The 27,824-nt window shown below is 36.8% G+C and overlaps 1 protein-coding gene across 1 annotated transcript; it reads right to left on the reverse strand.

Moving 5' to 3' along the window:
* Positions 1-27,824, reverse strand: LOC128124284 (vomeronasal type-2 receptor 116-like). The gene is made up of 6 exons (XM_052760448.1): positions 27,583-27,824; positions 8,330-8,621; positions 7,169-7,975; positions 6,302-6,517; positions 4,625-4,748; positions 1-929 (listed from the first exon to the last, which is right to left on the reverse strand). The coding sequence occupies exons 1-6, from the start codon at positions 27,822-27,824 to the stop codon at positions 1-3; spliced, it is 2,610 nt and encodes an 869-aa protein (XP_052616408.1).

Consider the following 27,824-nt stretch of genomic DNA (forward strand, 5'->3'; position numbering starts at 1 on the left):
CTAGGTTTTGAGAAAGGTATTCCTTTTAGAATGTAGTCTGTGCCTGATACAATGAAGTGAATTTTTCTCTGGCCTTATTAAGATAATATAGCACTTTGGGACAAAAATGAAGCCAAACAAGGCTGCACTAGAAGCCAAGATGGAGAAGACTTCCATAGCCACCATGACCTTCCCCTTGGTGCTGTGGTAGACAGGGAGGAATGTGATCCACACACAGAAGAACACCAGCATGCTGAATGACAGGTACTTGGCTTCATTGAATGTGTCAGGCAGATTCCGGGACATGAATGCCATAGTAAAGCTTCCAAGAGCCAAGGTGCAGAGGTATCCCAGGACTCCATGGAAGGCAAAAGACGAGCCCTTGTTGCACATAATGATGATTTTTTCATGTTCAGCATGATAATCTTGGTCAAGGAATGGAGGAGAAGTCCCTAGCCAGATTCCACAGAGGACAAGGTAGATCAGAGTACATATGGGGATGATGAAATTTGGGGCCTTTGATATTATTAACCACCTCACCACTTTCCTTGGAAAAGTGACCTTGAAGGCAATAACCACAGTGATAGCTTTAGCCAAAACAGTGGCAAGAGCCACAGTGAAAGCACCTCCAAATACGATCTGCTGTAGGATACAGGTGGTAATGCTGGGACAGTCAATGAAGAGCAAGGCACAGAGGAAACAGACAGTGAGTGTGATGAGCAACATGTAACTGAGGGTCCTATTATTAGCCTTGACAATTGGAGTGTCTCTGTGCTTCACAAAGATTCCAAGAACCACAGCTGTGAGTACAGAGAAGCACAGAGCTATGGTTGTGAGAGACATCCCCAAGGGGTCTTTATGATCAAGAAAACTCACAGTTTTCTGGAGGCAGTGTTTCTTCTCTGTGTTTGCATAATGACTTTCTGGACACTTCATGCACTGATCCACATCTGATCAGAAATGAAAGTAATCTTTAGTCCAAGCTGAAGGCATTCATTTTTTTTCTAAGCCATTTCTCTGTGCATGTTGACAGGACTATTACCTATATTATTTTACTTTTTCTCAGGTACAAAGAAATACAAACTCTGTGGTGAATAATTTCTTTTTTTATACCACCCATCTTCTTTATTAAATATTTCATTCATTATTTATATGTATATATAACTTGTATAAATCCAACTAAGCTATCTTTCCTCCTGCTCCACTCCTTACCTTCTCCCACTTTTCCCTCACAACATAATGTGCTTACTATTTCTCCTTTTTAGATATTAATATGCAATGAGCCTACTCAGTGATGCTAACATAAACATGTCGTGGGGGCACTTACTTAAATATGAGTAACATTTCCTTCAAGAAATATGAGTCCATAACCTTCAAGAAAAGTGATGTCCCTCTTTTGGTACTATTCATCAATTTGCACTAGATTCCCATACAACTCATCTTCCTTATAGTGATATAAATCTAATACACCTTACACCATTTCTCTCTTATGAACTTTCACTGCTGCTTGTGTTATTGGTGCATCTCTTTTGGAAGTCACTAGAATACTGAGTTACAATACATAAACCTACTTCATTTCTGATACCACATCATAAGTTACATCCACATTATGAATTGGACATATGAATACTGCAAAAGAGAGAGCCGTTTGAAATTATTTTTATAAAAAGGTGTTCTTAAGCACGAGTTCTTAATTTTCTTATCTTTATAAAATACGTTGACTATTCTCTTTTGAGGCTTTAGTGAACAGGCATTTCTACATTGTTAAATGCTTGAATAGTGCATAAATAACAGTTCTTATTCCTATTGGTGAAAGGTCAAACCTATTGAAAGAGTTTTAAGGTGTGAAATAAAACAGTCCTCTAATATTCTGCTCTTGAAAATGTGTAAAGTTCCTCTTGAATTTGAAGTACATGAACACTGATTTATGCATGCCAAATGTTCACTTTCATTTTTCCTGTGTATTTTAAAAAACTTATCACCAGACTTTCAATTTTATTTTGTTGATAAAATTTATTAACAGATAATCCAATTCAATTTAGTAGAATAAAACTTATTTCTATATGTTTAGTAAATAGTGTTTCCTTGAGGTATTGTTCCTCATTGATATACTTGTTCTCAGTACCTAATTTCAAGGTATGATGTCATGCTCTGTTACTTCCTTATCTGTTATGTGTAGGTATTTATTTATTTTTTTTGCTTTTATATTTTATACTGAATGATTGACATGTATAATTCCATCCTTTACTAAAGTTACATAATACACGTAATAAAACTACTATATATATGTATATATACATATACATATATATATGACATATGTTTTAAGCTACTCTAAACTTTTTGTATAATATTAAATCAGTATCTCAGCTTCAGGTGTCCAACATAATTGAGCTACATAATTTTTTCATGTATATGTATTAATTAGGAACTATGACAGACTTTGGGTAAGTGAAACATTCATATATATATATATTTCTTTATATATATAAAGAAAAATAAGTATATGTATACATGTGAGTTGTGTCAACATAGATGTTCAGTAAAGAGTGCTTCTTATGACTAACAGTTTGAGGGCAGAGTCTATTATATCTCAATGTAAGAAATCCATGGAAAAAGATACAGAAAGGCTGTAAAAGTCAGAGGTCATGAAATACTGCAAGGGAAGATAAAATCCAGACACAGGAGGGCAATTGGATATATAAATTCTGGGCATGATATTATGCATACAACATGTGAAAGCTCAGGCCAAACTAAATATCATCATGCATGGAATAATGGCATGTGGTCCTACCATTAACTGAGAAGCTATTTGACCTCATAGCTGATATAACAGGAAAACTCAATCTTTTTATTTTTTTTATGTTTTGATTAACTTTTTCTTGTAGTGGGGAATAGCTAGATTCTTTTTTCCCTTATTTTATTTAAGAAATGTTTTACTCATTTTATATACTAACCACAGATACCCCTTTCATCCCTCCTTCTGCTCTCCCCCAGCCCTCCCCTACCAACCCACCCCCATCCCCTCCTCTAAAAGGTCAAAGGCTCCTATGGGGAGTCAGCAAAACCTGGTACATTCAGTTGAGGCAGGACCAAGTCCCTCCCTCCTGCATCAAGGCTGAGCAAGGCATTCCAGAGGCAATGGGCTTCAGAAAGCCAGCTCACACATGAGGTATAGATCCAGATCGTATTGCCAGAGGCTCCTAAATTAGACCCAGTTATACAACTGTCTCCCATATGCTGAGGACCCAGTCCAGTCCCTTGAAGGCTCCACAGCTGTTTGTCTAAAGTTTGTGAGTTCCTACCAACTTGGTTCAGGTGTCTCTGCAGATTTCCCCATTATGATCTTGACCTCCCCTGCACAAACAACCCCTTTTGGAGAGCAGTGGATGAGATATCTTGATACAGGGAGATATTATGAAGTTAGAAAGAAACCAGGTGCTAGGGAAATTCTCAGAAATCAATGAGGATGACCCTAGATTAGACTACAACCAATAGTGGAGAGGGTGCCTGAACTGGCCCATCCCAGTAATCAGATTTGTGAATACCCTAACTGTCATCACAGAGCCTTCATCCAGTAACTGATGGAAGCAGATGCAGAGAGCCTTCATCCAGTAACTGATGGAAGCAGATGCAGAGATCCTCAATCAAGCACCAGGGTGAACTCTGGGAGTACGTCGAAGAGAGGAAAGAATCAGGCATTAAGAGTGTGGCCATTGGTAATTAGTCCATACTCCACAAGGGGTCCTGTACCAAAGAGTATTGTGGCAGCAGAAACTGAATTCAATGAGCCTTTTTATTTTTTTTAAAGAGAGATAAGTTATATAGAAAGAAAAGTGGAAGATTTCAGAGGGTGTGAATATGATCAAAATACATAGTATGAAATTCTCAAAGAATAAAAGTATTTAAAAATTTCAAATTTAATATAATCCTGGTCATAAATTTATTATTACATATGGAAATACTAGCTTTTAAAGATTTTAATTCCCAGTGTAATATGCTGTGAACAGGTTCATGACCTCTTATTCAAAATGGAGATTCTATATTCCTTTGCTGCTTTTAGGTCTTGGTACAGCTCTCCATAACAGATTATTTAAACTGCCTTGAGGATATTGTTTCATATACCATTTCTCAAAGTTGGAGCAGAAAAAAAAGACATAATCATACTCACTAAGGAAACTTGAAATTTTGGTTATGCTGTACAGTCAAAATTTATGTATGAGGGGTACCAAACACAAATTTCTAATCTTCTGTTCCTTACAAAAAACATTCTGGGAAGAATCTTTATGTCAATAACCTATCCTACACATAGGTGAGTCCCAATCATTATTGAAATACAGTTAGTAAGACATCCAAGTTTGTTACTTTATTACCATGTGTTAAATTACATGGGGAAATAAAGCATATTGATCATTACAGAGGAAAGGTGTTTCCTGTAGCAAACAATCTGGTTGATCATGAACATAAATCAATTATAAATTTCAGTGCCTATCTCCACTATTTCAAGACATGGTGATGCACATTTCATATCCTAAATAAGAGAAGGAATAAATTTGTCTGACTACTCTCTAGATATTTTTCAGTTTTTAAGATAATGCAGAATCCTGTAGAAATATGAAACCATTTCTGTACGATTTATTCTTACCTGTCTCATTGGAAATCTCATTGTCTGCACAAGGAGTGCAATCATAGCAGCAAACAGCCTTGCCCTCTAGGGAAACTTTCTTGAATCCAGGCCTACAGCTCTCACTGCACACAGACTGAGGAATCTGAGAATAATGGGAGCAAAGTTAACTAATGCTAAGGGTTTATTGTTTTTCAATATCATGCAATTAACTTGCAGGTTTTATTTTTATAAATGTAGAAAATTATTTTGAACATCTGTGCCCTACACAAGGTTGGTCTGAGAATTCTCATAGTGTTAGACAGTTTGTAGCTTACTGAGGTAGGGACAAGTTTGATGCAGGTAGGTCAGTGAAGACATGACCTAGAAGGTCAAGTGGTTTTTCAAGATGGATCCTGTCTCTGTACTTACTTTCTAATGTGTTGAAAAACTATTTTTTCCACCGTGATTGTGACTCTTGCTTTTCAACTTAACTAGACTTGCAATCACCATGGAAACAAATTGTTGGGTATTTCTGAGCATAATCTTAAAGGGAGGTTTAAATGGCTCACTATAAAACTGAGTGTCGCCATTCCATTGACGGTTGTCTCAGAATGAATGAGAATGAGAATGAGAAAAAGGTGATCTACGGTATTTACTTTTTTCTACTTACTGAGGATATGATGTCATCATTCACTTCATGTCCTAAAGCAATAAATTTCAAAAGATGAAGGCTGAAGCCTCATACTGTCAGCCAAAGAAACTCTTTCTTAAGTTATATTATGCATGCCTTTATTTGTAGTAGGAGAACAGGAGAGAAACACATACACACACATGCACACTGTAGTCTTTTCCCTTTCAAGAGATAGAAGAAAGGAAATAACTGATTATGGTCTGTAAATTTTAAGCATGGAATAAAAATGACTTACTCAATTTTAGATAGTGAAGGACTTCTAATGGAGACATGTACATTGGTTTGAAGGAAAAGTAGCAATTATAGGGACAGATATGTGCCTACACATTTCCACAATGGTGGTGTTGTCTGGGGAGTTATTGGAATTTTAAGAGTTGCAAACTTATTGGTAGAATTATTCAGTGTTGGTGAATTTTGAACATGTATGAGCCTCACCCCAATTCCAGTTTTCACTTTCTCCTTACAGTGTGTGGCCTGAGACACTTTGTTTCAGGTTCCTTCCCATCTCTCCATGGATGCCACACACTGGCATACCTCCTGACCATAAAGGATCCCTTGTACCTCTAGAAGCATAAGTCAAATAAACTCTTTTTTCCAAAAGTCACTTTTGGTGATGGTGTTTGATCATAGCAAGAAAACATAACTTATTTAGTTTTGTACTGTGGATGTAAAATTTTTTTATATCCGAGTGTCCTGTGAGATATTATGAGGATTGTACATATCACTTCTCATGTGTACTTAATTTGTGTAACATATATCACTTCTCATGTGTACTTAATTTGTGTAACATTGACAAAAAACTAACCCATGGATGACTGAATATTAATAGACATTTATACCTAAAATCTTATATTTTAATTAATCAGGGGATGATAAAACACTGTCTTGTAGTAGTTATTTTCTGTCTTTCTCTACTGGTAGTTATATATTAATGGGTTTTTCAATATCAAAGTAGGAATTGTTATACTGGTGGCTATATTTGTTATAATGATAAGTATAATTAATTGACATAATACATAACTAACCTCTGAATACTTTTCTGGCCATCTTATCATCTGTTCAGACAATGACAACTGTTGACCCTGGGGAGCATTGGGCGAAAAGATTCCTACTTTCACTTTTTGTCCAAGACTCTTTGGAAAATTCCAAAAGTTGAGAATATCATATTTATCATCTGACTTCTGTTTCCATTCTAAAGCCCTGTTTGCCCCCGCATGGATATTCTTCAAGAAAGGATGAAGCTAAAAGGGAAGCAAGAGATTTCTGTAGTAGGACATAACATTAATGTAGGTTTCACTACAGCTGAGTGATGGTAACCTAAGTTAATGGGATGCCATTATACTTCTGAAGGACAGACAGCCTCAGGAATATCTTCTAAACATACTCAGGAAAGGAATCAGTGAGTACTGGTTGAAGTAAATCTCAATTTTTTTAAAACAAAGCTATACCCATTTACATTCAGTGTGTGTCTCAAAGTACAGTGAGTAAAATGTGGGTATTGATGATTAAATGGTAGTTAAAAGAAATCATTTATGTACTAATACCTTGGGGTGAGCTATCACTGTTTAACTTACTAAGAGAATTCTTAGTTTTCTAATGTAATTTATTAACATGAAAAGATTGTGCAGCTAATTGTGACACAGACTTTATATTCAGTAAAATCATTTCCACCTTGCCACTAACACCCTATTCCTCAGCAACATGCACACATAGCTCTGCACTGACCTGGAAGATAAAATAACAAATGACGATTTTCCTGTGGTAATATATATAATATATATAATATGAATACATGTATACAATGCTGAAATACATAATACCTAATTTGGATCCTCTAAAGATGCCAAAAATATCACATTGCTGATTCTTTAATACAACAGAAGGGATATTACCTGCCAGGGGAAGAACACCAATCTTTCCCCATTTTCAAATGGCTGCATTTGTACTTGCTGAAGACTCATCTCGTGGAGACTGTGGGCCACAGTATAAACAGCCTTGTATGTATTGTAGCTATCTTCATTCATTGCCATGTCAAAAATGTGTCTAGGCAGGAATTCCAAGGAAGCATTGGGTTGGCAGTTCTCCAAAAGATGACAATCAAGCTCTGAAAATGAGCACTTGAAGAACAAAAACCACAATTTAGGAAGGTAATTGTCTTCTGGGTATTTATAAGGGTTAACTGTTTGGATAAAATTTTTAAATGCAATAATCTGCTCATGGTGGTGTGAAAAAATGAGACTTCCATGGAAAGAATCTAGCAAGAAATAATCAGCCATATTAGTAACATCCCACTGAGAAGTCATGACCCAGACTTTTGTCATCAAAATCTGTTGCCCTAGATGTCTCATTAAACCTTGCAGTGAATCATTGTCACCATAAATGACGATGATATTGGCCAATGATTCCTGGACCATGCCAAAACTTTTCCAGTATTTGTACGGAAATGAATTCCAGGTGCTTTGGATCATTTCAACAAAAGCTATGCAGACTTGATTTTTCTCCATATTTTCTCTGATATCTGATAGAAACTGAGTTCCTCTGTGGTCATCTGGGACAATAAGACCAATCCAGGTCCAATCAAAATGAAGCATCAAAGAGACCATGGCAAGAGCTAGAGATGTGCCTTTGGGGGCCATCTGGTAGAGAGAAGTAAACTGACCTTGGTCACTCAAGATAGGATCAAAAGGACCAACAGTAAGCTGTTGAGAAAACAAATGGAACAAGAGGAAGAACAATGTCATAAATCACCATCTCTGTTCTGCAGGACCTGACGGTAATGGTCAGCATGGGGATGGAATCTTCCTGATTTTAAAGGCAACGTTCTCTGACAGAATTTTTCAGAAATTTATTGGCCTGTCCTCCATTTTTATTAATCCCCCTTGTCCTGCATCCTCCCCTTTCTTTCTTTCCCAAGGGACTGAAATTAGATCTGTCTTCAATTGTCTGGGCACTTGTCATCAATAGCTAAGTAATCCAAGTATCTCTCTTACCTTTACATGCCTCTGAAATGTCAGCAAAGGAGATCTAGCTCTTTTTCCCATACAACTCCTCACCTGTGGAAATTTGAAGAGCTGAAGCAGTGTTGCAATATGGGTAGATCTTGCCCATGATGGTCCTGTTAGTGCAGCAGCTGACTTTCTCTCCTTTACACAGTTATAATTAGAGATGGGAATACTCAGGCCTGAGAGCCAAATAAGGGTATTGCTAAGAATGTTTTTCTCACTGAATGCAATATTATAAAAATCAAATCCCAGAGTTATGTTTGGTAAAAGATGAGGATTTCTGTTGATTTCTTCAATGGCAAATACCAGGGCCAGTACCAACTGGTATATTTTAAAATTATACCTGCATAAATTGAATAAAAGTACACTTGATATTATAAACCACACATAGCTGCAGATTAATGCAATAGTTTTGTAGTTCAAATATTAGTGATTATATAAAATCCACATTTAAAATCTCCTAATAAATGACTGGAATTCAACTGATTGTGTTACTTTGATAGAATGATATAAGATCATGTAAGGATGACCCTTATAATTGGTCATCCCTTGACTGCTTATTATACTTTCTATTGTATTTGGTACATTAAAATTTTGTCCATAAATGTAGAAAAATGATCTTACAAAGTATAATATTTCCTCCTGTATCCTTCTTTGTTGTATAGCTTCTACAGTTATAGGAAAACAAATATTCCTCCACTAAGACACACAGCTTTCCAAGAAAATATCTTTATCAAAGAATACCACTGAATTACTGTGACTCATATTTTAAATAGTTGTGTTTCTTTGATAATATTATCTTTTGTGATTTTATGTTGCTTTGGTATAATTTTTGTATGTTGTTTGTATGTGTGTGTGTGCTACTGTGAAAATGTTTTAAATGATATGATCGCAAGATAGAGGACAAGCTCCACAAGCAGTTCTGTACAGTTAGTGGTGCACTCATGAATTTTCCATGGATCTGAACTCAGGTAATCTCACTTGCACCTGAAACATTTTTTAACCTTCTTAGATATTCCTTATTTTAGTGTCAATGTCTGAAATTTAGAAAAATAGGTTTCATTAGAATATCATAAAATAATAATAAAAATCCAGTGCCAGGCATTGGAAATCTGTTTTTGAATTGTCATTTTTAGGAGAATCCAAGAGACTTCCATCAAAAGTACAGACTGTGGCCCATGCCCTTTGTGCCTTCCAGAAAAAGAAGGTAAGATCCTATTGCTAAAGATATCACACACTTCAGACAGTAGGTAAAAGTATCTACCTGGATTTATCTGTAAGCCTACCTATTGGTTGAAATATTAAGGCAACTCCATGTAGTTAAAAGGGAGGTTTATTTTGTGGTGTAATTTACAAGTAAAGGGATAGATTATCAGGTTTGGGAGAGGTGAAGTGCAGTCCAGTGGTGTTCTCTGGAGAATTCTGCTTGGTCTACCTCCAGCATCCAGGATCCAGGAACCAAGAGAGCTGTCACAACTGGATCTTGGGTCTTAAGGGCTCCTGTTCGGCCCCGCCTCGTAGGCATCATGGTTATCAGAAGTCTCAATGGGGGTAGTGCTTTCAGGTCAAAGCTGGAACAGCTACTCACTACACCTCCCTACTGAGGACCAACTCCCATAGTGACAGAAGTCATGCAAGCTCACAATGAAGAAAAGCCATCAGTAGTCATCAGTAGTCCTACCCATCTGTAAGGTCAATGAGTGATAATGCTAGTAAGCAAAGCAAAATATTCTGATCAGTGTAATTATGACACTTGTAGCCTTGGATAACTCTCAGTTATGGAAATGGAGTTAAGGCATGATGGGATAGGAGGGAAGCCATGTCTTTCACTGTACTTCTACATATGGACTCTGGAGAAGAACCTACTACTGCCAGTTTTCTAAACTACTATAATCTCTAACTGTAACCTACACTTAACCTTGTACAGATAATATAGCTCTCCCCCCTGTATAAAGACACTTCTTTATATGGTAGACACAGATCATTATAGGATACAATAACTTTTACCCATATACTGTTTAACCAACTGCAAGGTGTTTACCCCCAATTAATACATTTACCACACAACCCCTACACTTAAAAATCAGGAAACTTTGTAGTAGAGAGGTTATAAGACTGTTATGAGCCAGAGGACCAGGAGAACTGTTGCAAGATACTGTCTTCAAATTAAGAGAGACAACATGAAGAGGGCTTACGTGAGTGATTTTTGAAGGAATTAGTTGGAAGTGTCATAAATTAACGTGACTGACATAAATTATTTGAAAATCTCTATGTATTAATTAATAATTTATTCAAAATATTTTATTTTCAAAATAATTGTTCTTTCTGAACTTTATGGAAAGATGACATTGCGAAAGATAATATATAGATGAGTCATGGAACATGGAGCTATCAAGCTGGTACTGGACTACAGTCTTCGACCCTAGTGGATAACTTTCATACTTCAACTAGTGTAACAGGAGCCCAGATCTTAGTAGGCCCTCAGACTTTAGCACAACTGATTCAGTCATGGAGGGTCCATAAAGTTTGTAAAACTCAGCAGGTAGAGAGCACCACCTGTCAAAATGAAAACAAAGACCTAATCCATCAATGTCCATTGTTCTGAGAATATCTCTAAATGTACTATCATGCTTTTTGCTTTGGTAGTTCCACTTCTGGCTAACTGGTCTGGTTAACTGACATACATAAACTCAGAAAGTAGATTTTTGTGCTTAACAACTCATCCTGATAAAGTTTTAGTGATAGGCTGAGATCCTGAGCATTCAGTGTAGTTGTAATCCAGCTAATGGAGACTTTTCTATTGCCTTAAACTCATGTCCAAGCAGTGATCTATGGTGAATATCTACAACATTTCTTGAGGTTGCACCAAGATGTCACAACAAGATCATGAGACATAAGGTGTCTCAGAGCTCCTCAAAGCAAGGAAAGGTGAAGTTGTCAAGGAAAAAACAGAAAGTTTGTAACCAGAGTTCTATGTCTCCAGGATACACTTCCAACAATTTCTGCCTATGGAATCTGAGGAATCTGACACCTCCACCCCAAATGAACAAATTAGAAAGACTCTTGGTCTGTCACACCTGCAGGTAAGTCAGATTAAGGTGCCTTCTCTTTGGACACAAAGGAAAGAGGTCAGAGATGGCTGCTGACCCAGTGTTCAGGAACCCTGTGAGATGACACTGGATCACTTTGTTTGTTCAAGTGTATGAATGTGTGGTGGCCAGCACAGGTTGCTTTTACTGAATCTCTCTCTCTCTCTCTCTCTCTCTCTCTCTCTCTCTCTCTCTCTCTCTCTTTCTGTAGATGTAATTCTAAACGGTCTTATTAAATAAGAAATGCAGAGCCAAATAAATAGTTAAAAGCCCAGAGATTGAGCAGTAGCCAAGAGCTAAGACCACCTTATCTTACCACTTGCTGCTGTCCTTCCCCTGAGAGAGAGAGACCTTCTTCCTATGTCCTGTCTTTTTATTGCCTTTTTGTTTTGTCTTTTTATTGGTTCTAAACCCAACCACATGACTTTCTCATCACTGCCTGTCTATATAGACCTCCAGGTCTCTATGGCTTGTACTGAGATTAAAGGGCCAGGTCACTGCTTGGCTGTGTCCTTGAACACACATAGATTCTGCCTGCCATGTGATCGGATTAAAGGCATGTGCCACCACTGCCAGACTTCTAATAAATGGCTTGCTCTTAGCTCTGATCCCAGGCAACTTTATTTTTTAACATACAAATAAAATCACATTTTAGCACAAATAAAATATCACTATGTTTCTATGTGTTTCTGTTAGTTTTGTTTCCCTGTATTCACTCTTGGCTTTCTCTGGTGTAACATCATCCCCCAAACTGGCTTAATACATGGACCTCCTGCTGTTGAGGACCCAAATCTCAGCTAGGTCCCTCAGTAAAACAAACAAACACCTCTACTTGTCCCACTCTGGGATCAGGAACACTTTCTCTTTTTGTTTGTTGTTTGATTCCTGCTCAAAGCACATACTGGTCCCAGTTTGGAGATGGCAATGGTTGAGGCTTCTCATCCCAGGTCTCCTGCATCTAAGCAGAATGCACATATGGAGGAAGGAATTCCTAGGGGAGCATTCCCTCCACTCTTAGCCTGCTCTATGCAGTCCTGCAGAAGGAGAAATTACCTTGGACTAAGCCTGAAGGAAAAGTGAAATTTCTACTTATTTCTCTTCACATTTTATGACTTCTTATTAACCAAGGATCCATATAATTTAAAAACTCTAAACCCACAATTCTCTCTAAAAAGTAAAATAATGGTAGAAAAACCCCTGTGATCTGGTAAAGGGGGATTTCTGCCAGAAAACACAGCGTGGACAGATCAGATTCTCTATTCTGTCCAACATTGACCAATGAGCATTATATAACTTTTACTGGGTAATTTTTCAATGATGACAGACAGCCCCTAAAGAGATTCCTTTTGTCTCCCAGCTCACATCAAATATTAGGAAAATGTTATAAAATTTTAAAAATTAAGGTATACTTAGGTCCTAGTTGCTGGAGGTAGTTTCACCTATATTTAACAACAAGGAACTGAATGGGAAAAGACCTTTTGCATAAACTGAAAGTCACCACCACCTTCTCTGATTATGAGACACAAACTTACAGAAATCAAGCATAATTTTGGTGCCTTGCCTTCTGCCAGAGGAAACCAACCCTACAGGACTGGCCCAACACCAAGTTCCTGTAATTGTTCAACCAACTGCTTCAGCTAGCTCTGTCCAGATTAAACAATACACAATGTATTTATCAAGGGAAAGTTGAAGCCCATATTGAATGGTGAGAATAGATAGGCACACTGGTGTCCTGTCAGTTATTCTGGAATACTCCTCTCCTGCCTGTAAAGAAACCTAGGACCTATGATTGTCTTAAGTCTGATTCCTCTAGAGAAAAAGGTATACACTCTCCTGGTTCTGAAAGATGTATTTTTCAGCCTCATATTGTTAGAGGTGAGTCTATTTGCTTTGAAATAGACAGACCCAGAGGGAGGTCTGCAGTGGGAAACTTACCTGGATCAGGATGCACCAAGGATTCAAAGACTCTCTAACCCTGTTTGAGGAGACATTAAATGCTAACCTCTTGCCCTTCCTTTGGAAGTTACCTGGGAAAATAATTTATAAAAGGACCATTGAGGGACTGTTACAAGAGTTGTAGCCTTAGGGCTACAGAATGTCATCTAAAAAGGCCAAATTGTAGAATGCTACCTCTCTTGGCTACAAGCACAAGGGAGGGAAATGGAGACTGTCTCAGCAGTATTGCTGCCATCCTTCAGATTCCAACTCCAAAGACTAAGGGCCAGGTTCTAGAATTCCTAGGTGCTACGTCAGCTTCTGGATAGGAGGGTTTGTGGAAATAAGAATGCTTGTATACACAAGCACAAAGCAAGGAAACTAAGCCCTTAATTTTGAATGAGACTAAACAAAAGACACTGAAGGCTTTAAAAAGAGCTTTTAATTTACCCCCATCCCTGGGACTTCCAGATGCCTCAAAATCTTTTCATCTGTCTGTCCATGATACAAAGGACAAAAGGGATTTTACCCCAACATTGAAGTCATGGAAATTCCCTGTGTCATATCTGTCCAAATGATTTGACCCTAGAGCCACAGGATGGTCCACCTGTCAAAGATTTGTGGAGACTACTGCTAGCTTATTAAAAGAAAGAAATGAGTTAAGGGTGTCAGAACATGATATTCATAGCATCAAATACACATGAGGTCTTTCTCTGAGGAATGAAATAATACCAATTGTTTAATGACTCTGTGACCCAGTACAAGTCCCTACTCCCGACCCCAACTTGAGTCCAGTTTGTCATCAATCCAGCTATCCTCTTCCCTGATAATGACCTGCAGGTGCTCATACATGATTGTCACTGGATGAAAGATGAAACCAGGTACATGGGAGATATAGTACTTACTTTAAATATTTTTCCCCAACCATGTACCTCATTCTAGGGAGAAGTACTGACTGATCTCACCAAGTATCTCAAATGGAGGAAAATGTAGTCCACTACCATATACATGGACAATCAGTTGGTGTACTTTTACAACTGGGCATGTCAGCTGTATGATCTATAGATAAAGAGGGCATTTCAATGCTTGGAAAAAGGACATAAAATAATCTTGGCCCTTGTAGCGGCTTTGTGGCTTTCAGTAGAACTTGCTCTGCTCTATGACCAGGCAGTTGAACTCACTGTCTAACAGATGACCCTAAGACCAGTTGGGCCTATTGATGTTCTGATGACATAAACCACAACCCAGTATTCCCTGAGACCTCATGATAAAAACAATGACAGTTCAAAGCTATATGTTAATGGAGGCTACTGGAAGAAAAGTTCATTCTCTTAGAAATAACTGCCTGGTCTCTGATAACTATGATTCACCAGGCTACTCATTTGGGGAAAATAAACTTTGAGTTGTTCAGACCAAGGCATGTAATACTTATACTGGACACAATAGCATGGGATTTCTCAGCCATATACCAGGTTTATGCACAAGTAAATTGAAAACAGAGAGCCCTTACCCAGAAAGGGATCCAAATGAGAGACCAACAACCTGGCAAGCTTTGGAAAAACTGACTTCTGTCAGAATCCAGCTCCAGAGGAGGCCAGGGTTCTGAAGATAGGTGGATGCAAGAGTGGCCACGGGAACAATCAGACATGACACATACAAATTTTGTCTTAGGAGAGATGACAGAGAGGAAGCACATCTTGATATGGCTTGTCCTACTCTGATGGGAGCCATCTCCAGCAGGACAGGTCCCAGCAGAAGATATAAGGAGTTGGTAAGAAAAGGAAGTGAGCCAGGCCATAGTAATTGGGGGAATCTTGCAGCCTGACTGACTAACAGCCAGAGTGCTTCTTTATTAATATAGAATTCAATAAGCAGGGATACAGTCATGATGTTCCAAAACATAGACCATATCATCATTGTTTTTAGAAATGTGTTTCACTTCCTTTTGCTTATCTTTAGTCATTATTAATACACTATGATAGAACAGTTATCATTTCCAATCACTTTCCCTCAAGTTTTGATAACATTAATAAACAGAGTTACCATTCTTAGTCATTAAATCTATAACCCATTTTTTTAAGAATCTGGAGGCATATGACAGCCTCTTCTTAGGCTTGTAGCTATGGTTGCTTCAAGGATGCAAGACCAATACAAAATTTCCAAGCCATTCTGGTCATATTGCCATGTACCAAACAGTTGTATTAATAACTCGTAATGGTCTGAGTGCCCAGGAACACTCGTCTGGCCAAAATTGGTGCAGTTATTATTCAAATTCTGACATAATACAATGTCCACATTTATATTTTTATAAAATTTGTTTATAAGTCTAATCCTGGCATTACATTGTTCCTTGGTCATATGCCACCACAGTGGTTCTTCATGAGCTAAATTTTCTAAGAAAGGGAGGTCTTGATATCTCATACTTTTATCATCTTTCTACATCATTCTTTGACATTAAGTATAAGTCTCTATGTAGGGAAGAGTTATCTTCAGTTAATCTAACTTTGTTATTGTATATGTCACAAAATTGTCTGAGTATATTGTGGGAAGGAGCTTATAATTGTATCTGTGGCCAACTCCTCTAGCCCACCAGATCTTGTTGACCCTTTTAAGTGTACTTTGTTTTGATTATCTTGTTCCTCAGTAAGTACAGGAACAGATGTTTCAAGAATGTCTCATAGCCTTGTCATTGAAAGTTTTCTCAGGTCCTGAGTTCCTCTGGTCTCACCTGGCCCTGATATCTATCAGTGATTTATAAAATAATCCCTGAGAGGTTTACTATTATTTAAAAACTGCATGGCCTATGGCAGGCCTCTTGCTAGCTATCTCTTATATCTTTAACCCATTTTTATTAATCTATGTTTTGCCATATGTTTTGTGACTTTACTGGTCTGCTGGCATGTTGTTCCTTGGGCAGTAGACTGGTGTCTCCTGAGACTCTGTCTTTCTCTTTCCTCTTTCTTCTTGGATTTCCCACCTGCCTCTAAGCTGCCTTGCCATAGGTCAGAGCAGCTTATTTATTAACCAGTGGGAAAATATATATATTCACACAGTACAGAAAGACATTCCCCAACAGTTACCCTTTTCTATGTAATCAAAAAGGAAGGTTTTAACTTTAACATAGTATAATTAATATAGCAAAACAGTTATTAAGCAAGAATTAGAGTTACAGCCGGGCGGTGGTGGCGCACGCCTTTAATCCCAGCACTCGGGAGGCAGAGGCAGGCGGATCTTTGTGAGTTCGAGGCCAGCCTGGTCTTCAAAGCGAGTTCTAGGAAAGGCACAAAGCTACACAGAGAAACCCTGTCTCGAAAAAAAAAAAAAAAAGAATTAGAGTTACAATATCTTGTCTACTTGTTTTTGACAAAATTAAAGAAATTATTCTATCTATCCAATATTTGTGAATCTAAGGTTTCATATCCAATTTATCTTTTATCATAACCAAGGAAAATTATAGCTATAACTATCCAGACTTCAACTATATCAAAGACCCCAGAAGGATATAATATTTCCTAAATAAACAGCAAGAGCATTGTAAAAAACTTCCAAATATCTAGAATGACAGAGACAGCTGACTGCCTGGACAGTCACCCAAAGGTGCTCTGCAATGTTGAGGTATCAGTCTTCAGCATATAGGCCTAGAGTTTCTCAGTCACTTTTACCTGTGTCCTGAAGAATGTCTGGCAGTCTCCTCTTGGAAACAGGAAACTGAGGGACAATTTTGCCTTGTTTTGGCAAAATTTAGTGGTCATTTTTTCATGGGTCCTGCATATCTAGTCGATGCAACATTTTGTCAAACAGTTCAGGCAAGAACAGTTTCCTGTCCAAATGGCTAACCTTTGCAATAAGGAAAGCAAACTCCATATGGAGTTTCTTCGATGCCCATCATCTTCTTTGAAGTAAATCAGTGTTGTTAGGAGCAGACTTGTCTCACTGTCCTGAAAGTCTAAGCTTTTAAAACATTTTAAGTGCCATATTCTGTAGGTCTTTGAAGTATTTGAAAATTATCTAACTAATTTAAATATATCTATGTATACCTAGGAAATTTAACTGACTATAAGTTTGATTGTTATAGATAACTATTAATCTGTACTTTTTAATTATACATTACAGTTTCAAATGAGCTGCACAAACATAATGCCTTAAACAAGAGTAGAAATATGCATGTAGTTTAACAAAATTAACTTAAAATGGTATCAATAATCTAAAATCCATAGCAATGTAGAACATTTTAAACAAGTTATTGCTGTTTAAAGGTAGATTCAATAATCTACCTACCTTTCATCATATCATATCTATATCCTACATTTCTATATCATATCCCCCTTTCTTCTTTTAGAAAGAGATTGACTATGACCAATAACAATTTGTTACCAACCGCCAAATAAGGGCAAACATTCATAATCTAGTTTTTGGGAATGTGGGCATAGTTTTCTAGGCTACTTCCTGCTGGTTGTGAGTACTGGTAATCTTATAGGGATCTTGAGAAAATTAAGAATTATAATTAAATCTTGGCTGTAGTAATCTGTGAGGATGGATCATCTCATCCAGTTGCTTTGAAGCTGATTTAAGATGTTGGATTATCTGGGCCACAGCTGTTACTGGAAACTTTTCAGGGGGTATTGGTTGATCAAAACATATTGGCCTGGACACAATCCACAGGTTTTCGTCTTCTGTGGAAACAAAAGCAGAACCTATTTTCCAAAGCAACATATCCTTAGACAAAAATTTTGAAGTCAAGATACCATTAGGATATATGTATATTGGTTTAACTCAGCAGCCTTTATAATCAAATGTCTTTCTGCAGTTAAAAATCCCAAAGACAATATAATCCAGACTCTCTGTGTGATTTTCATCTTTACAGGACTTATTTTTATATTATTTTCATTGTCTCTTTAAAGACTTTATTTTTTTAAATTATCTATTACTTTGTATAACAGTCTATCCTCTTTTTCCTATCTTCCAAGTCTATGTACATTTTTACACATAATATAAATCATTTGGAGGTTTATTCCATCTGAATCTGTCTTTTGTGTACCTAGAATTCTCTTTTAATCATTGGAAACTGCTGACTCCACCCACTTCAGCTTCCCAACATGGCGGTGGTATCCAGAAGAGTCTTGCTTACCCAGCCAACTCTGCGGTCCATGCTGCCATCAGACATCATGCAGCTGGCCCATAAACCCTTTTTGTCTGTATGAGTAAAAGCTAAATCCACCATGCAATGTTCTGCACAGCTTGAAGACATCTCTGTGTAGTGAAGTGGGATTCTGATTTACTGCACTCAAGACTAAATACTGCAGTGTCTCACAGCCCACATCTTACATGTACGGCATGAGACGTGAAGTAGGAGGCTGTTTTGAGGTCCGTTTTAGAATCTCTTATTAAGTTCTCTCATGTTTTAGGTAGAAACTCAAGCCAACACATTAGGCAGCCAAATGGAGCCAGATGGATTTCTCAGGTCCTCCCTGGCCTCACAATCCCATGGCCACTTATAAAATAATCACTCAGAAGCTTAACATTATTTGCAAACTGTCAGGCATAGGGCAGGCCTCCTGCTAGCTAGCTAGCTAGTATATCTTAAATTAACCCATTTCTATTAATCTGTGTTATGCTCCATGTTCTGTCATGTTGCTCCTCGGGGGGGGCAGGCTGGCATCTCCCCACACTCTGCCTTTATCTTTCCTGTCTCTCTCTCCTTGGATTTCCCACTGGCCTCTAAGCTGCCTTGCCATAGGCCAAAGCAGCGTATTTATTAAGCAATTGGAACAACATATATTCACAGTGTACAGAAAGTATCCCCAGCATAACTTCTTAAAGAGACCTTTGGATTCTTTATCTGTGCCACCCCTTCCAAGGTTTAAGGAAGACCTTCAAGTAGATAGGGATATTTTCCTAGCAGGGGTGAGTAGTGTGTTCAGGACTGTCTCAGGGAAGCTTAGAAGCACCATTCCTGGGACAAGGCATAAATGATTCAAATAAATTTTCCATCAATCTAATATCCCAAAATTGTACAAATATTAAAAGTGATGCAAGTATGCAGCCGGTAGAGATGAAAACCAAAGGTGGCATGGAGGTCATCATGCAGCTCAGCTTTTCTGGATCTTTGTCATTCAGCTGTTCTTGCTTTATGACTTATGTCCTTCCCATCAGATATGGCTGTGGCAGACTTCAACCAAGATCTGTGGGAGGATAAAAATACTTGCTACTTTCTTAAAGTTACTTTTTTTGATGGGTAGAAGTTTTCCCAAGGATACTGAAACTGTTCAAGTAGGACCTTAAAAAAACCTCACGAAGGTATGCCCTGATTTGTCCTCTATCTAGCAAAATTATCCAACAGTGGCCTGATTTTCATGACCAAAACTCTCTCTATTAATAATGATGACTTTAGACATATAGTGAAAACTTCATTGTACATCCAGACCCCAAAGTTCTTGACTGATAGAACTAATGAACAGGAGATCAATGGAAACTCTAACAAAACTCTCATGAGAATACAAAGAAAGATGGATAAGCCTCCTTCCTTTACTTTTCCTCAGTTACCTGAACCCCATACAGTGAGTGATTAATGCCTTATTAGATTATATTTGGAAAAATTCCCTATCTCCTTCCCAGCCTCAGAGACCAGCTATTGAAAAAACTCCCTAACTATGCCCTTTTCAAGTAAAGACTCTCCAGTTCTCTGTACATGCTATTCAATGAACTAACTATCTGAGAGACCCAGGCAACCCCTGAGTCAGCCAGCAATTTTCCCATGTTTAAGTCCAGTGAATCCCTCTGTGTCAAGTGAGTAGCCAAAGGAACACTGGAACATGGAAAGGACCCTGCAGTGTGTATCTCTTGACTCCTATGGTGGTTAAAGTAGGTCTTCTTACACCATAGATGCACCATACCCTGATAAAAAGTGGAAGCCACAGATGCTTCTCTTAAATGGACTGTCTCTGAACTATAGACCCATCGCTACTAAGGTTACATTGGGCCCAGGCTCTTCCAATCCCTGCCCCTATACCTCTTACTGAGTCTTGTGTTTTAAACTATGGCTATAAATACAAGGTCAAGAACTAAACCTCATCATTATCAGGTCTGGACTTGAAACTGAGGAAGACTAATACTCAGAAGGTATTAGCTAGTGTGACTACACACTAACAGCCTATATCCCATCTTGGCCTTTACTGGTTGATGCCTACTTTAAGTATTTGGTTGTATTGGAGAATGGAAGAATGCTGGACTTTGTCTTTTTAGATAGAAATACAGAGTTTATGATTTCATGGACACCCTGTGGCCTGATGCTAGCTACCAGAAACAAGGGAGTTTCCTTTGTAAAACTAGATTCCTAAAAAGATTGATTTAAAAAGATTTTGTACTTTGGGAAATAGGAATAACCTAACCAGTCAGACTCTATCCCCTTGGGATAGAGTTAAGCATTCCCAGGGAAAAATCAGCCAGAATTGTTGGTTATGCTTAGACATATGGCCTGCATAACACATAGGGATATGTACTAAACAGACTGTCAGCTTATTTACTGACAATACTTACAGTGACTGTGGGCAGCCTTAATCAACAATAGGATACTTACATGGGGTAAAAAGTCTAATATCTAAAACTTTTAACCTACACACTTTCTCTTATTCTGATAGCTGCTTTTTCAGCCAAATGGTTTAGTTCATATGTATAAAAGTAATATTACTTAGTCTCTGAGACTAGTTGGTGGACATGTACTAATGGTTTGACTAAATGGCTCTTCTAATGCTTTACAAACTAAGTAGATAATTTGATCAAGACTTAGATGCATTAAAAGTTTCTGTTTCTGAATTAAAATAAACAGATTCCTTTGTAGAAACGGTCATATAAAATTGGAGAGGCTTGATCTCATAAAATAAAAGAAAGTATAGATGGATTTGGGAGAAACCTATTGTCTCTTTGCTAATTGATCAGGAGTAGTTAGAAATAATGTTGTTGTGGTTGGGAAAATAATTGGTTCCCTTTGCTAGCTACACTATATCAGTACTGGATGGGCCTATAATTCTCATTCTGATTGGAATAAGTATGGGGCCTGCATCATAATCTAAGACCTGTGCTGAATGTAACAGTGCTCCAGACTTTAGTAGGCCTCTAGAACTTAGTACAACTGACTGCACGGTGGGAGTGCCATTCAGCTTGTAAAGCTCCATAAATAGACAACACCACCTGACAAAAACGGAAATAAAGATTTAATCCATCCATGCACATTTTTCTCTGTAAGTTTCTAATTGTAATAAACTTGCTTTTGGCTACTGTATTATGGCTAATTATTCTTGTTTTCTGATGTAGGTTCACACAGAACCCATTTTTTTTGTACTTAAGAGCTTATCCTGATAAAGTTCCCGAGCTACACTGAGATCCAGATCATCAAGTAGAGTTTCAGGCTGGATATGAAATCCTTCCTGCTGCCATAAACCATGTTTGAGCAGTCTTCTCTGGTGAATTCCAGAAGGAAAAAATAGTCAATGTCATCTATTTATGATCCCTGCAAGATGCAAAAACAACCGACCTAAGGAGACATGCCCTTTGATGTAATAGCAAAAGAAATGGTACATGAGTATTCAAGTTATTTTCTGTTTGGATCTAGGGCCCATTCCATGAGAAGAAACTCATTCCTAGCATGTTAATTTGAAATATGAAAGTGTGACTAGTGAGTCCTAGGTCCAAGGAGAAAATACAACAGTATTATTCTTCTAAATGGACTTAGTATTAAGATGATTCCTAATAATTTATTTGTCAAACTATAGATCAGAGCATTGATTCAACCTTCTCAGAGAAGCTTTTCCTGGCACACATAATTTAACAGAGACCTTCAAGGGGTCACTTTGGATATAATGAGGAACTGGATAATGCTCAGCTGCAGATGGAGCATACATATTGTACTCAGCCACAGAAATCTCTGTGATTGTACAAAGGCTATAGATAATTACAAGAAAATTATTTTCCAGAAAGAACAGAGTAATTGTGCATATGTATGCAAAACTTTTGTGACACCACAGCCAGAAAAACATGCTAGGAAAAAAAAAACAAGCATGGAAAACAGAGCTAAGTGTGAAATCTCACTATGAGCCATGGATAATTTTAATTTGACAGTTTTTGTTATAGTTAATTATTATCAAAGCTTTGACCTCCAGTACATTTACCACAGTCTAGAGAAGGCTCCAGTTTTATGAGTAATTCAACAACATAAACAGGCCTCTTTGTGGAAAAAAGAAGAAATTTCAAACTTGGGTGGATAGAAAGGTTAGCATGGTTAAGTAGATACTGAAGTAGTTAGGGGAGGAATGAATGTAATCAAAACACACTTCATTTAATTTCTTAATTAATTGATAAAAATATTTAAACAACACCAAGAAAGCTGCCAGACACATTAAAATGATAAATAAAAGAAGTGCATATACTTGAAGGGAATTGGGCACAAAAGTCCTTAATAGTGGAAACCTAGAAAAATTGTGGAAACCAGAATGTAGATTTAAATGTGTGTGTATATATGTAGACATTTATATGTACACATACACGCATATATAATGCATACTTTTTGAGAATGTTATACATGTATGTAATCTTATGAGCACATTATATTTCATAATCCCAGCTATATTTTCCATGAAAAAAGAGGAGAGGAACTCAAAGCCTCCAAACATTAAGCAATAATAATGGGATGGAAACCTTAATCACCAAATTTGATCAGTATATATTGGATCTCAGGTTTTTACATTATACAGTATACCAAAAATTATGTGCATTTCATATATGATACTAAAATGTTTTTCTGCAACTTGAATACTGTATTATTAGAGTTAAAAATGAAAAAAAAAACACTAAGATATGTATGGATTAGACAATATTAGCTGCCTGGAAGAGGACAATGGAGGAAAGAAGTAAGAAAGCATGCTTAAGCTGTTTGAGTTCAGCAAACATGGAGGTCAGACACAGATAGAAAAGAAGCCATAGAGCAGGGAAGATAGCTTCAGTGTAAGAGGAGGGAGCCCAAGATATCACAGAAGCAAAGTTAGGGTCAAGCCAGAACCCAAAGAAAGAAAAGTTGAAATTAGGATTTTCTGAATCAGCACTCATTTGTGTTCAAGATCAAGCAAACTTATGACATACTCAAGTACATAGATGTTGTGATCTGAATATTCCACTTTATATACAAGAAAGTTTAATCCTATCTCCTATGCATTAGTTAAAAATTGATTTCGAATTTTAATATATTTCATGCATGTCTATGTTTAAGAATTTTCACTAATGTGAAAACCTTAAGAAATTGGCAAAAATGGTGAGAAATAAAAATACAAAATTCTAACTCTTCAGAAATATATTTCAGTAATTCATGATGTTCAGTATTGTCAGTGGATGATAACAGTAGAAGATAAAGAGACATATTGGATAGAAATCTGAATGTTCTGTAGGAATTAGTGTCCCTGCATTGCAAAATTTCACCAGAAATCAGAAATGTCATTATTTATTTATTCAGTTACACTAGATACAAAAATGACTTTGGATAATTTAATATTTTTTAATCTCATTAGACAAAATCAATCTAAAATGGTCTGAATTATTACTGAATGTAAATGCAGTGTTAGATAGACACATGTATTTCTGGAAGTGACACATTTAGATAAATATTAAAAGCATCACCACTGTGCTAACTTGACAGCCATCAGCACTCAATACTATGAGACCACGAAAAACATTCTCACAGCAGGTAGTTTGGTCTGTATCTGATTAGCTGCCTGTATGTATGTTTCTGGCTGTTTTGTAATATATCAGGGTAGACTACACATTTTTGTGGGTGAAACACTCTAAGAAAAAGGGAGCTAGCACATAAAATTGCAGTGCTAATGAAAAGTACAAACTGAGGATGAACAAACTACAGTGGCTACAGCAGAATGCACACCACAGAAGGGCTTTTCAAATAAATGAATGCAGTCCACATAGACCTTCATAGAAGGATGTAGAGAGCATTGAAAGATCACTCTGCCCATATGAAGAGAAAAGTTCACAAAGCTTCAATTCATGGAAAGAGGCAGATCAATTATGAGGCCACAGGAGACAATGGAGGGAAGAACTTGAAATTATGATACAGATACAGGTAGAATCATTTTCAAGGCAAATACACAGAAATAGGAAACATGGGGGAAAACAAATAATGTGACTTTCTCCGAGTTATGCTCCAGAAAATTGATAATTATACCTCTTTATTGCTTTTTTATTTCCAAAAATGTACAATGTACATATATTTATATGTAATGTTTTCCTTTACTATATGTTCTAAATAAGATAATAAACCATTTATTCCTATAATTTAAAAGTTATGTTGATATATCTTATTCAAAGTTAGGGTATTTGTTAAAAATTTTTGACATTTTATACTTTTTAAAAAAATTTTATAATTTGATTTAATTTTACATATCAGCCCTGTCCTCCCTCCTCCCACCCCAACCCGCCCTCCCCCAGCCCATCCCCCATTCCCATCTCCTCCAGGGCAAGGACTCCCCTGGGGATTCAGCTCAGCCTGGTAGATTCAGACGGCCATACCACCCTGAACGCGCCATATCTCGGATATTTTATACTTAATGTCTTGCCTTGAAAGTTTCATGAACATGACTGCCTAAACATGATATGAATGAGGAAAACAATGACAGACATACCAAAGCGGCTGGGAGAAACATCATAGCATCTTAATCCTACAAAAAGAACTATAGGCAACTAAGGAATATCAAAAGTCAGAGAAACAGGAGTTGGAGAGATGGCTCAGAGGTTAAGAGCAGTGGTTGTTCTTTCAGAGGTCTTGAGTTCAATTCCCAACACCCACATGATGGCTCACAACAATCTATCATGAGATCCAGTGCCCTTTTCTGGCATGCAGGCAGAACACTGTATACATAATAAATAAACAAACACTAAAAAAAGAGTCAGAGAAATAGTCTTCTACAGGGAAAAGCAAAGCAATTGAATATCCTATAGAAAATGGTCATCCTCAGAAATATACAAAGGGGTAGCTTTATATAGACTGATCTGATTGTATTTAGGAATATATTGTTATTACACATATGTTTGTGCAATAACAATTCTTTAAACAGTCCAGGAATATGAAAGGGAGGAAGCAGAGTTATGTGGGAAGGTTTGGAGGTAGGGAGGGAAAAGAGAAATGTTCCAATTTTATTGTAATTTCAAAAATAAATGAAGTAATAAAAATTTTTAAAACAAGCATCCCAATGCAAAGTATTTCAGATTAAGTTGCAAAAAACTACATTTGGCTTTTGATGTGTGAAACTGCTCACAAAAGGACATAAATGTATAGTAGAAGAGAAAAACTCTTAATATCCACACTGTGAAAGACAATATTCATATGATATTTCAATTTATATCACATTAATAGTATAAGAGATGTTTGTAGAGTTGGGGTAATCTACTTTGCCATAACAAGTCAACCACATTTTTAAGTAAATGGAAAGGACATATTCTTTATCTCATGCATCTGTAGAGATAACACTAATTTTAATTTTGAAGGATAACAGTCACCATGTAAAACAGGATTTGCCAATTTGGGAAAATATGGTTCAACCAGGGCAAAATTCTAGCACTGAGTATGGTCTGAGTTTGTTCCCAACACACACCTGATGGAAGGTGAAGATACCTTTCCCCAAATGGTTTCTCCCCTGCATGTCAGACCTGAGGCATAAGTGTGCATGGACACACACAAAAAATTATGGTAATAAATGCTTTTAAAATTTGTACCAAGTGCAGTCCAATACACTAAGACATGTTGCACCTAAAAGATAACTTACATTAATCTGGAAATTGATATGCATTTTAAATTTTTCTCTATCATATTATCTGAACAGTTATCATAGCCTTAAAATAAAATCCAGTTAGTAGTTTAGGTCACTATGCATAATTATATGTGTACATGATCAACATTAGGTGCATTATGTGCTAATGTTGCATTGGGCAAATGCTTACATCATCTAACCCTGCCAATCAAAATAGAGATTCACCCAGACTATGCTTCCTAGCGCTAAAAGTTCTTCTCTTGAAAATCCCAAATGATAATCAAAGTCCTCGGGTACTTCCACACTCACATGATACTCTGTCAGTCTTGACAGTGATTTATTTCTGATCAGTATTATACTTTTTTTTTTAAGAAAATTGCCTTGTTACTTTGCAAAAAAAAAAGAAGAAAGAAATTTAGGTTACACAAAAAACAACCTAATGGAACAATATTTCTTCCCAGAGCCTATAAGTTTTGTAATCTTGATAATTAAGATGATCATTTCTAGGCATGTAAAAATGCAGAAACCATTGAAAAGAGACAAAGAGACAGAGACTTAGAAAGAGAACACATTCCCTCTTTTAGAACATATATGCGCTCTCATGCTGTAATAAAGGACATAATCAAGCTCTACAAAATGACTTTAGCTTTGAGATACATATACTTCTTATACTCCAATTTATATGAAAAAATTTAGAACAAGTGTTGCACAATGGTAGATTTTGAGGAAGGAAACAAAAGGAGGAAAGATGTACATATTAATCTTTTGTAGTAACAAAAATATTTTCCTACCACAAACTTAGTTTGATTTTATTTCTGACTTAATGTGAAACAGCCGTATGTGGCCATAATCGTATCATTGTGTCTCATGAACACACACATGAAAATGTAAAAAAAAATGAGAGAAAAGAAAATGTGATAAAAAACTTATTAGAAATGCATCAACAGACACATAAAAAGGAAAATGTATCTGAGAATAAAGATTAGTAAATAATTAATTTAATTAAAGAAAAAACATGAAGAGAGGCAGAGATGTTTAACAACAGAAAAGTATTTCCAACTTCTAAATCTGACACTCTTACTCCTAAATCAGGGTCATTTAACACATCCCTCCCTAGTAAAAGAGGTGGCAACACCTGTTTTCACAGGAGTACATACAGACTTCTTGATTGCCCTGAAAAAACAGGTCAAACTTTGATAAAATCATCTTCCCTCTGAAGACCTATCATGAGAAATATGTGGCTGTAAAGGCATAGTCAAGTAAGATAACAATATTAAAATGATCATATTTGGAAACAATAATCAATAAACAAACAAATAACTTTACTGTATCCTCTTTAAGAAAAGAAAATAAATGAAGAGTAACATAAAATTAAATAAAGAATTTTGGATTCCAGAAAGATTTTTCCTTGAATACATATAGCACCTGAGTCACATGTAATATGAAATCTGAAACAGGATAAATGAGTAACAATACTTACTGTATGTAAATATCAGTGAAAATGTACAGCAGGTATGGATGTGGAATTTTGTTACCTGTGTAGTAAGAATGAACTGGGAAAAATACACCAATGACTGCATCTCCTTCATGGTGAATATCTTCTTTGATTCTGAAATAACATTCACTGGAGCTATAGGCATATACATGACTGTGATTAAACAAGATCCTGAAAATAATAACCAAAATAAAACATCCCACTAACACACATGTCTGCTCAGACAT

The sequence above is a fragment of the Peromyscus californicus genome, unplaced genomic scaffold (assembly GCF_007827085.1).
Source record: "Peromyscus californicus insignis strain IS unplaced genomic scaffold, ASM782708v3 Scaffold_4__1_contigs__length_199733344, whole genome shotgun sequence".
Classification (NCBI taxonomy): domain Eukaryota; kingdom Metazoa; phylum Chordata; class Mammalia; order Rodentia; family Cricetidae; genus Peromyscus; species Peromyscus californicus.

Bases quoted from the DNA above. Each gene is read 5' to 3' on its own strand.
- LOC128124284 (XM_052760448.1), bottom strand. From the start codon at position 27,824: ATGTCTGAGCAGACATGTGTGTTAGTGGGATGTTTTATTTTGGTTATT. The intron at 7,976-8,329 runs GTGAGGAGTTGT...TTTTCTCAACAG, and splicing joins AGCTCTTCAAATTTCCACAG to CTTACTGTTGGTCCTTTTGA. The intron at 6,518-7,168 runs GTAATATCCCTT...CTTCCCTTTTAG, and splicing joins TGGTGTTCTTCCCCTGGCAG to CTTCATCCTTTCTTGAAGAA.